The 10,484-nt window shown below is 41.5% G+C and overlaps 1 protein-coding gene across 3 annotated transcripts; it reads left to right on the top strand.

Annotated features, from left to right (window-relative positions):
• The first annotated feature begins 99 nt into the window (after positions 1–99).
• Positions 100–8,918, top strand: ATPSCKMT (ATP synthase c subunit lysine N-methyltransferase). Of its 3 annotated transcripts, none has more exons than XM_066186065.1 (5): positions 100–221; positions 621–953; positions 2,860–2,997; positions 3,748–3,798; positions 8,631–8,918. In XM_066186065.1, exons 2-5 carry the CDS (start codon positions 687–689, stop codon positions 8,826–8,828), a joined length of 654 nt encoding a protein of 217 aa, XP_066042162.1. In that variant the 5' UTR covers positions 100–221; positions 621–686; the 3' UTR covers positions 8,829–8,918. The 3 variants fall into 3 exon arrangements, with proteins under 3 accessions (XP_066042162.1, XP_066042153.1, XP_066042172.1); XM_066186056.1 differs by having other exon boundaries at positions 100–253; XM_066186075.1 differs by lacking the exon at positions 3,748–3,798 and having other exon boundaries at positions 100–253.
• The last annotated feature ends 1,566 nt before the right edge of the window (positions 8,919–10,484 follow it).

Below are 10,484 nucleotides of genomic sequence, written 5' to 3'. Positions count from 1 at the left end.
GCGCCTTATTTCAGGGGCGGGACCTTTGTGGCGCCCCCAGCGGAGCCTTCTGGAAGCCGCCCGGCGCCAGGGGGCGGGGAGGGAAGGAGGGAGGATGTATTGAACGGGGCGGAATACGGGTGCCCGGAGAGGCGGCAGCGGGTTGCGCCGGGTGACGCGAGGGCGGAGGAGGGAAAACAGACACGGTGGAAAAAGCGTGTGCGGCGCTTCTCTCCAGAGAGGTTCTTGTCTCCCACCCCTTCATAGCGAAGTGGTATTGCCTTTCCCTATAAACGTTGTAGGCCGAGCATAAGCCGGGGTTGGGCATTGGCGAGTTGGGGTGTTTGGTGGCTAGTGTCGCTGTGTCCCAGGGAAAACTCCCTCTGCAGAGGAGGAGCAGTAACTCCTGGACGTGTCCCCGGGGCGGGCTCCCGGGCGGTCCGTGGCGGGGAGGTCCCTGCCTGCGCCGCCCTTGAGCTGTTCCGGGGCGCGCTGCTGCCCGACCCGTGTGGAGGGCCGGGGGTTTCAGTGGAAACCGCATTCCTGCCCCTCGTGCCTCAGCTTTTCAGCAGCTGTAACATTTCCCTGGGATCGGCTGAAGTGTTATACGGTGGTTTTTTTTCTCCTCTTTTACGTCCTAGCTCTCTGCTACAAGATACTGCTTTGTCTGAAGTGAGCGAAAACACTCCCTGTCCGTCCCGGGCGCGATGTCCCAGGCGCTGGCGAAGGAGATCCCGCAGGAGCAGGGCGAGGGCGGCTCCCGGAGGAGCGGCTGGGGGCTGCTGGTCACGGCCGGTGTGGGGGGCACCTTGGTGGCCCTCTATGCTGTGGCCACCCCCTTCGTGACCCCGGCCCTGAGGAAGGTGTGCCTGCCCTTCGTTCCTGCCACCGCCACGCAGATCCAGAACGTGCTGAAAATGTTGGAAAACAGAAGTGGCTCCCTAGTTGACATTGGTAGCGGGGATGGCCGCGTTGTAAGTTATGGACGCTGCCTTCCTTTTAGATCACCTCTTTAAAAAGTGCCACAGTGCTGGGGCTATGTTTCCTCACGCTTAAAAATGTCTTTGACATCTGGTGGTGGTTGTGTCTGAGTCTTATGAAAACGATCAAAGCTGAGAAAGGTTTGCATTTGGTTTTGATGAGTACTAAATAGTTTTTGCTGCAGTCTTACCGGTAGCTTGACCAAGGTAGTGGAGAAAATGCCATTGTGGTGTCTGGAGGGAATCACAGTGCATTCACTTGAAAAGATGCAATCAGGGTCTTGGTACTGATTGACAAGGAGCTGTGATTCTGCAAAGGTGTGTAGCTGCAGCAATTGAGGCTGTGAGATGCTTAATGTATAAAGGTGATAGAAGTGCAAAAAGAAATGAGCATTGCGCGATGGATTATAAAAATAAAAATGCTGCTGTGGTTAGAACTGTAGTCTTCACACCTTTGTGCAGTGCTGGTTTCCCTCCTTCCAAATCCATGTGGTGAAACTGGAATAAACACCAAGAGAAATTGTGAGAATCATGTAAGAAAAAGTGATACTGTGTTTCCAGGTTGTTGCTTGAGCCCAAATTTGTGAAACCTGGCAAGGATATAGTGGAGAATGGCGTTGTTTGGTTTCTCTCTTGCTGCTGTGATATTTTGTGTGTTTTTTTTCGTAACTGTCTGCGTCAGGTCAGATTTAGCAATGTGGTGGTGGTTTTTGATGAAAACAAGTTCTTGAATGTTACCGTTTTTCATGTTTTATGTGAATGAGTCAACTATTTGTCCATGTAAAAAAAAAAATTGATTTGGAATGCCAAATCTGTGGAGATTGCTTGAATTATGCCTGGGTAGGAAAAAGACCAAAAAACTTAGGCATGGGATAACTGCAGTTTCTGATGCCCTCTCTGTTCATCATTCTGGCTGCTAACTCTCATCAGAGGTATCTAATTTCAAGAGGTACTGTGTCATTAATTCAGATATATTATATAGGTGCCTAAATGGAGACTGAAGACTATTTGGAAAGCCAGGTGCCTAAAATTGAATGCTCGGTGCTTCCTTGATGCATCTGTCTTGAAAAAAGTCTGTTCAGATGCTTTCAGTTATTAGTGCTTTCTCAGGTGTAATTAGTGGATAAATATGAAGATATTTACCACATTTCCAAGTGTGATAAAAATGTCAGATTCTTTTGGTGAATTTGCAAGTGCTCTGTGTGTCATGGAAGATGCATTATTTTAAGAGGGTGAAATATACAGTCCAGGTAAGGCTGTTTGAGAAGTTCTGTTAAGAAATGTGTACTTCCTGATTTCACCTTGCTTGTTTTGTAATTGATAGTTCATCAGGTGATTCCTGCTTAGAAGTTGGCAGTAACCTTTTAAATTATGCCTTAAACCTTTATTCTAGAAATCAGTGCATTTTTTAAAATTTTTTAAAAACACAGATCTACAGTTTACTTTCAGACTCTTTCTATTGTTTTGTCATTTTCGCTCTGATTCGAGGGCTGCTCAAGTACCTATCCCTCACTGCTTTTCAAATAGGTGGTTAATTTTGAGCATTTTTGCTTGTTCTCTCTGTGATCAACGTTGGTACTCTTTAATTCCAAGACAGTGTCATGAATATGTTAAATTAAACTTTTATGTAAATTATAGATGTATTGCAGGCCCACAGCTTTGCCCTGTGAATGTTTGTTTTCATTTTGTTTGCCTGACTGTATTTCAGTTGGACTAGTAATAATAGTAAAATGTAGTTTTGAGTTTCTGTTCACTATATAGCTAATCTGTTGGGCATTAAGACCAGGGTGACTTAGAAAAGTACTTTCCTTTGATTTATATTTTAAATAAAACTGTGTGCTCCTCTTTAGGTGAATAGACTTTTATGCTTCGAAGTGAAGATTTATTTTCTTCCTTGTAGGTGATAGCAGCTGCAAAAAAGGGATTCCAGGCTGTTGGTTATGAATTGAATCCCTGGCTAGTCTGGTACTCCAGATATCGTGCCTGGAGAGATGGGGTACATCAGAACACCAAATTTTATATTTCAGACTTATGGAAGGTAGGTACTGTATTATGTAAGAATGAATCTGAGATGATTGAGAGATTTTATAAGTTTGCACATACTTTCCTGAAAGAGCTGAAATGCTGTCTGACCACAAGGTGCTATATTGGGCTTTGAGCAAAGTACTTGTGCTAGGAATCTGGTTTCTGTGGACTCAGTATGCTGTTCTGCTGCTTTCGTGCTTTATTCAAGTGCTTCCTTTACCAATAGAGGCTCCTTGAGCAAGCCTGGGCCAGCTTGAATTGATGAATTATGTGGGAGGGTTTTTTTTGGCTGTGGGGGTGTTTGTGTTCAGAGAGGAGCATAGGAGAACTTCATGGCACTGAGTGGAAGAACTCAGTCGTTAGAGAGCCTAGAAAGTTTTTATAGCTAGCTAACATTTAAGAAAAGAAGGGGCAAACTTAAAGCATACATGATTTTATCATATACAGGAGCTGTGAAAATTACTCTTTAGTTATTAGTAAAGTCATGTAGGTATTTTCTAAATTAATGCTTTTTCTGCTTCTAGAATTACTATTCCATATTCTTGGCCAGACAGTAGAAGATTTTTGCTGTTTGGCAGTATGAAGTTTTCTTTATGTGGAAATTTTTGTGATGGAAAGTTGGTAAGGGATCTCTTTACATATTTTTGGTCTAAATCCCTGTTGAAAGAAGTGCAGCTAGAGGAATTAGGAGGAAAGAATGGTGAGAATTTCTCTAACTATAAATGCCGTTTTTGATAAGATTTGTTCTCAATTTTTCTTTTAGGTTTCTTTTTCCCATTATAGAAATGTTGTTGTTTTTGGAGTACCTCAAATGGTAATCTTACTATTTATTTTTAATTTTTATTATATTATTCTATTTTCTTTATTATGCTGTCTAATTATTTGTTACAATGTTTAATTATTTTAATGCCAAGGCATTCAGTGTTAATACAGTAATCTGAAAAATGAATCAACCTGCAGATGGTCAAAGGTAGTCAGTAATAATCACAGAATCATAGAACATTAAGAGTTGGTAGGGACCTTAAACATCCTCAAGTCCCAACCCTCCTGTACATGGGATACTTTCCTCTAGACTAGGTTGCTCAAGGCCTTATCCAGCCTGGCTTTCAACACTGCCAGGGATGGGGCATCCAGAACCTCCCTGGTCAGCCCGTTCCAGTGTCTCACCACCCTCACAGTAAAGAATTTCTTCCTAATATCTACCCTAAATTTCCCCTTGCAATTTTTATCTATTCTTCTTGTCCTATCTCTACAGTTCCTGATGAAGAGACCCTCCCCAGCTTCCCCGTAGGCTCCCTTCTGATATTGGAAGGTTATGGGGTCTCCATGCAACCTTCTCTTCTCTAGTTCCAACCCCCTGCCATGAGCAGGGACACTTTTGACTAGACCAGATTCCATAGAGCTCTATCCAACCTGGTTTGAACAATTCCATGGCTGGAACATCCACAGCTTCTCTGGGCAACCTGTTCAATTGCCTCATCACCCTCATGTGAAGATTTTCTTCCTAGTACCCAATCTAAACATACTCTCTTTCAGTTTGAAGCCCTTCCCCCTTGTGTTGCTACATATGCTTGTAGAAGGTCCCTCTCCCTCTTGTAGGCTCCATTCAGGTACTGGGAGACTGCAGTTGGATCCCCTGAAGCCTTCTCTTTTCCAGGCTGAACAAACCCAATTCTGTCAGCCTGTACTTCTGTCTTGCTTGCTCCTTTGCTAAGGCAGGTGTGAAATGAAGTGAGTGAAGAACTTTATGTGATGCTATACCATACAGCATACATTGAAAGCATTTCTGCAGCAGTAACAGGAAGCATAATAAACCTTCCTATGCTTTTTTGTTTGCTTGTTTGCTTTTTCGACGGCACCAGAAGTAAATCTCTACTTCAGATTCCAATGGTAAGCTGTATTGGAAGCTGAAGTGGCTATGGGTGGGGTATTAGTGAGCACCGTGATGTTCCTCATGCTGCCAAGCCCTGGGTGTTACGTGCTCCCTTGCCTGAGTTCCGGCAGGAGGCGCTGGAAACGCTTGGATTTTCGGTCAGGAATTCTGCCGTTGCACCGAGGGGAAAAGTGCTGGTGAGGAAAGCTGGCTCAGTAAACTAGGAATAAAGGAATGTCCTGGGAAAATGTGAGTAAACCCAGCAGATATACTGAATTAACTGTTAAATGTAATAACAGCTGAGAAAGAAAGGGTAGCTATAGGGCTCAGAATAACTTTTGTGGATCCAGTAAATACTAGGTTAAATTCTTTCAGCAAAAGTACTGTCATAAATGCAACAGATGCAAACTTATGAACCTCTGTGTTTCCTGAGCATTCGTTTGCTTATGATCCCCTATTAAATTTACTTTGGAAGTTGTTTATGCTCAGCCTCCTGAATGACTAAATTAATTTTCTAGAAACGTTAATGCATTTCTTCTTTTTTACTGAGGAACAATAGCTCTCTTTAGGTTTTTTTAATAATGCTGGCCTGATTTGATGCTTTCACACAGTGATTTTATTTCATATCCAAGATTAGCTTTATAAACCTGAATTTATTGATCTTTGGGGAGGACTAAGACCTCTCTTGTTCTTGCAAGCATCTGGAGGGAAGGTGTGTTTGTTTCTGAGTTATTGCAGAAAATAACTTGTTCAGGGTAGGAATTCTTGCCAGGTGTTCATGTTTGCAGCTCTTGTGTGTTTTAACTGATTATATACTGTACAAAAAGTTTTCTAAACTATGTATCTCTGTTGACACACCAAAAAATTCCCCCAAACCCTGGCTTCATATAAAATACAGTATGATTGTAACACATAATGTAATTGATATATTTAGCTTAAAAACTAGTTTGACCGGTTCAAGGATATAATTCTTTTTGGCAAAACTTGGCTGAGCTATTAATGGTGTTTTCTAATTTGTGCTAATATGGACATGCAGTGTCACTAATTTTCATAATTACTCCTAAAAAATTAGTCCAGGTCTATATTTACATTTTCTGTAACAAAAATTTTTCTGGTGTCTCAACTCAGTTTTAGATAACAAAGTGGGCTTATTTTTCTAGTTTGTTTAAGGTGCTAGTAGGCTTATTTACTGAGTGTTAAAGGCAGCAAAATGGTTTAAAAGCATTTTCAGTGTAGATGAAATCAGATCCCTAAAAATATTTGGAGGTAGCTCTTTGGTATATTAGATCTATGACTATAATTTTCCTAAAATATTCCATTGTTAGCTTAAATGTAGCTATAATAGGATATTACATCAAAGGCCCACCCTGCATGTATGTGATAGTGGAAGCTCTTTGCAGCCTTTGGAAATACCTTTTCTTTAGTCAGTCTTATTTTCTAATGATGTTCTTTTGGGTTTTGTTTCTTTTATTCTTTTTGTGAAATTTTATGCTTTTTTGTCTTTGTGACTTAAATTCAGCTATATTTTTAAATAACTACTATCCTTTTAATTTTTTTAATTTTAAACATTACATCATGATAACCAAAGTAATTAGTGTTTTACATATAACAGAAGTAGCCTGTAGAGTTTGCTGTTAAAATTACTCATTCAGATAGATACAATATGTAGGAATAAAAGGAACTCCAAATGAATGTGTACTGCTGATCTGCTTAAACATACCATCAAACTTTTCCAAAGGACAAAAGTGGCTAAACCTGTTAAGTTTTTTTGTTTGTTTGTTTTGGTTTTGTTTTTGTTTTTGTTTTTTTTTTTCCCTGGAACATAATCATTATCTGTGATGGAAAGGAAATTTATTTTAAGTCTACGTGTGTTAATTTATTTCTCAGTTAGTCCATGGCAGAATTTGCAAGGCTCTTATTAGAAAAAGAGCGTGTGACTGGTCAGGGTGTTGTTTTGTTCTAGAAAAGTAGTGATATTTGCCCTGGCTTTCATATCCTCTCAGTTTTTGTGAATGGAAGAAAGCTGGACTGTAGGTGTTCAGCCAAGGAGAGTTGCACAGTGGTATGTGACATGGTTCCCCTCAGCATCCTGCTCTCTAAAATGGGGACAGAGAGATTTGGTGGATGAACTGTTCAGTGGATAAGGAATTGTCTGGATATATTTAGAGGGTAATAGTCAATGTCTCAGTGTCCAGATGAAGATCAGCTACAATTGGTGTCCTTCAGGGGTCTGTATTAGGAGCAGTCCTGCTTAATATCTTCATCATTGGCATAAAACAGTAGGATTGAGTGTACTCTCAGAAAAGTTTGCAGATGACACCAAGCTGAGTGGTGCAGTTGACATGCCTGAAGGACAGGTTGCCATTCAGAGGGACCTGGACAAGAAGTGGGCCCATGGGAATATTACAAGGTTCAACAAGACTAAGTGCAAGGTGCTGCACCTGGGTCAGGGTAATCCCAAGTACCAACCTGGGCTGGGGGATGAACAGATCCAGAGCAGCCCTGACCAGAAGGACTTGGGGGTACTGATGGATGAGAGGCCGGACGTGACCCAGCCATGTGCACTCACAGCCTGAAATATGGAGTCAAAGCCCAAACATGTTCTAGGCTGCCTCCAAAGCAGTATGGCCAGCAGGGGAGGGAGAGGATTCTACCCCCCTACTCTGCTGTGGTGGGACCCCACTTGGAGTGCTGCATCCAGCTCTGGGCACTCCAGCACAAGACAGTAGACCTGTTGGAGTGGGTTCAGAGGAGCTCCTTTCCTATGAAGACAGGCTGGGAGAATTTGGGTTATTCAGCCTGGAGAAGACTTCACTCTGAGGAGACCTTATTGTGGCCTTTTAGTGCTTGAAGGGGGCTTGTAAACAAGATGGGGACAGAGTTTTTAGTAGGGACAGTAATAGTTTTAAACTAAAAGAGGGCAGATTCATGTTAGATATAAGTAAGAAAAATTTTATGAATAGGATGGTGGAACGCTGGAATGGGTTGCCCAGAGAGGCAATAGATGGGGACTGGATGGGGCTCTGAGCAACCTGATCTAGTTGAAGATGTCCCAACCCATGGCAGGGGTGTTCAACTAGATTACTTTTAAAAGTTCCTTACAATCCAAACAATTCTACATTCTGTTTCATGGAATGCTGCTGAAGGGATTCACGTGCATACATTAACGGGGTGTGGATTTGACTAAGCTCAATTTCAATATTATGTAATGTAACAGTATTTTACCATAGAGTGACAGCAGAATTTTTGTTTTGGGTTGTTGTCTGTGTGATGTTTTAAGTGTCTCAGGATTGGTCTTGGGGTTAGATTGTAAATTTTGAGCAGTGATGACTTTTGAGTATCACACAATAGCTCATGAACCTTGGGATGTCATAAATAGTATAAATCCAGGGGACTGAACTTTCATTCCCTCTGAGAAGAATCCCATGGAAGAGAATTGCAAATTGGAACATGCAAACTCTTTTCCCTGCAGTTTTAGTTCTTGTGTGTTTTTTTAATTTAAGGGATAATTTATGGGGCTTGATTTAAGTTTTAGATCTTAAAGTTATTATTTCCTTGATCTCACCAATTGGGGCACAATAACCATTTTCTGGTTTTTTTCAACCATTCTTTGTCAAGGCATCAAAGCCGTAATATATATCATAAATGCTTTCTTAAAACTTTCAAAAGAAATTACTCAAATCTTGGATTTCTCTTGAACACCTGAATTAGCTTCTAAAGAAAATGCTCCCATTTTTAACTGTTTCTGAGAAGTTTTTCTTGTAACTCAACAGATGCCACAGCTGGAGAAGAAGCTGGAAGAAGAACTTGAATATAATGCCAGAATTATTGCCTGTCGCTTTCCTTTCCCTTGCTGGATTCCAGATCATACTACTGGAGAGGGAATAGACACTGTGTGGGCCTACGATTTGAAGCGTTCTAGAGGATGTGAAACAAAAAGCTTGGAAATTACACCAGAGACAGAATCTTAAACATCTAATTTGGTTTCTTACAGAAATTTTTAGCTTTGATGGGACCTGTCAAAGATAAGATGAATGTGGAGAGAGCCCTGGCATATGAAGATGTGTATTCACTATAAGAACTGAAGTACAGTGGTTGTCTGAAAGCACACAAAGGTTTCTGAAAGGTGTAGTTAAATGGCTTAATACAGTGTTCTGGTTAAACCCCATCTAGCAGTGAAGTACCACACAGATGTTCACTCACCCCAGTCCCCAGACTCCCCCAGTGGGATGGGAAAGAAAACTGAAAAAAGGGTGATACCCATGACCTTGGATTGAGATAGGAGTAGTTTAATAATTGAAATAAATTTACTAATAATAAGAACAACAAGAGAGGAATAAAACTCAAGAAAGACAAGTGATGCACAATCCCCTTGCTCATCCCCCACTGATGGATGCCCACCCCATCCCAGAGCAGTGACTGGTCCCTCCTTGCCAATTCTCCCCAGTTTATATACTGGACATGATGTTCTGTGGTGTGGAATATCCCTTTGGCCAGTCCTGGCTGTGCTTCCTCCCGGCTTCTTGCACACCTCCTTGTTGGCAGAACATGAGAAACTAAAAAGTCCTTGGCTTGGAGTAAGCACTGCTCAGCATCAACTAAAACCATCAGTGTGTTATCAGCTTTAGTCTTTTCTAAACCCAAACCACAGTGCTTTACCAGCTAAATATGAAGAAAATTAACTTCCAGCTGAAAGCAGTATATGTAGTTAAAATTATGAAAAAGTTTTTATAGAAGTGGAAAACTTCATTATGGGAAGGCGGTTAGAATACCATTCACTACAGTTAAGGGGAATATATGTATAAGTGCAAATGCTCAAATTTGTGAACTTAATATATTATGTTCTTTCTGACCCTACAGAGCATTTGGTATTGGTGTTGGAATGGTGTGCAAGTGGCTTCTCAAATGAGCTGTGTTTCCAAAATGTCTGAATTAGGTATGCCGAGTACACACATAAATGCTGCAGACACAAAATTATCTAGATGGAGTGTGATGATGACACTGATCTTTCACACCGCGGCCTTGAATGTGTACTTCTAAAAGTTGAGTATGACAGAATGGGCTGTCTTGGTTTGGAAAGACGGGTATCTGCCGGGGAAAGCTGGGGCTTCCCTTGGAAGGGGGAATGTAAACACCATCCCTCTGAATTATTACAATTTCAAAATTGCTTTCAGGCAAAGAGATGGGATTAGGAATAACAGTTCTTTACTAGGAATATTAAAAATAAAAATGTGGTTGTACGAAAAAAGCAAGCAAACAAGAAAGCACTGACAGAGTCAGAAAATAGCCTGACACCCTGTTTGTCAGGATGGTCGGAGCAGTCCAATTTAAGTCCTCCTGGAGTTACAGATGTGGTTCTGTTGGAGCAGAGATTATGTACACCTAGAAGGGTGTAGTTTTCTCTGAAGGTCCAGTGGGGCTGAGATGGGTCCAGTATTCCTCTGGGAATCCAGTGGAAACAGGCTGTCCTGGTGTTCTGAATCTCGGGTTTTATCCAGGTAGGAATGCTTGGCTCCTCCGTCTGGGTGGAGCATCTTATAATGGGATGATGTAATTTCATGCTGTGAGACTCAATGGCCCATTAACAGAAGATATCCCCCAGAGGGAAGATGGGTTGTGGAAGAGAT

The sequence above is a fragment of the Chamaea fasciata genome, unplaced genomic scaffold (genome assembly GCF_029207755.1).
Source record: "Chamaea fasciata isolate MVZ Bird 193981 ecotype frontalis unplaced genomic scaffold, bChaFas1.0.hap1 SCAF_1, whole genome shotgun sequence".
NCBI lineage: Eukaryota > Metazoa > Chordata > Aves > Passeriformes > Sylviidae > Chamaea > Chamaea fasciata.
Note: the sequence above shows the minus strand (reverse complement) of the source record. Positions and strands in the feature narration are given on the sequence as shown.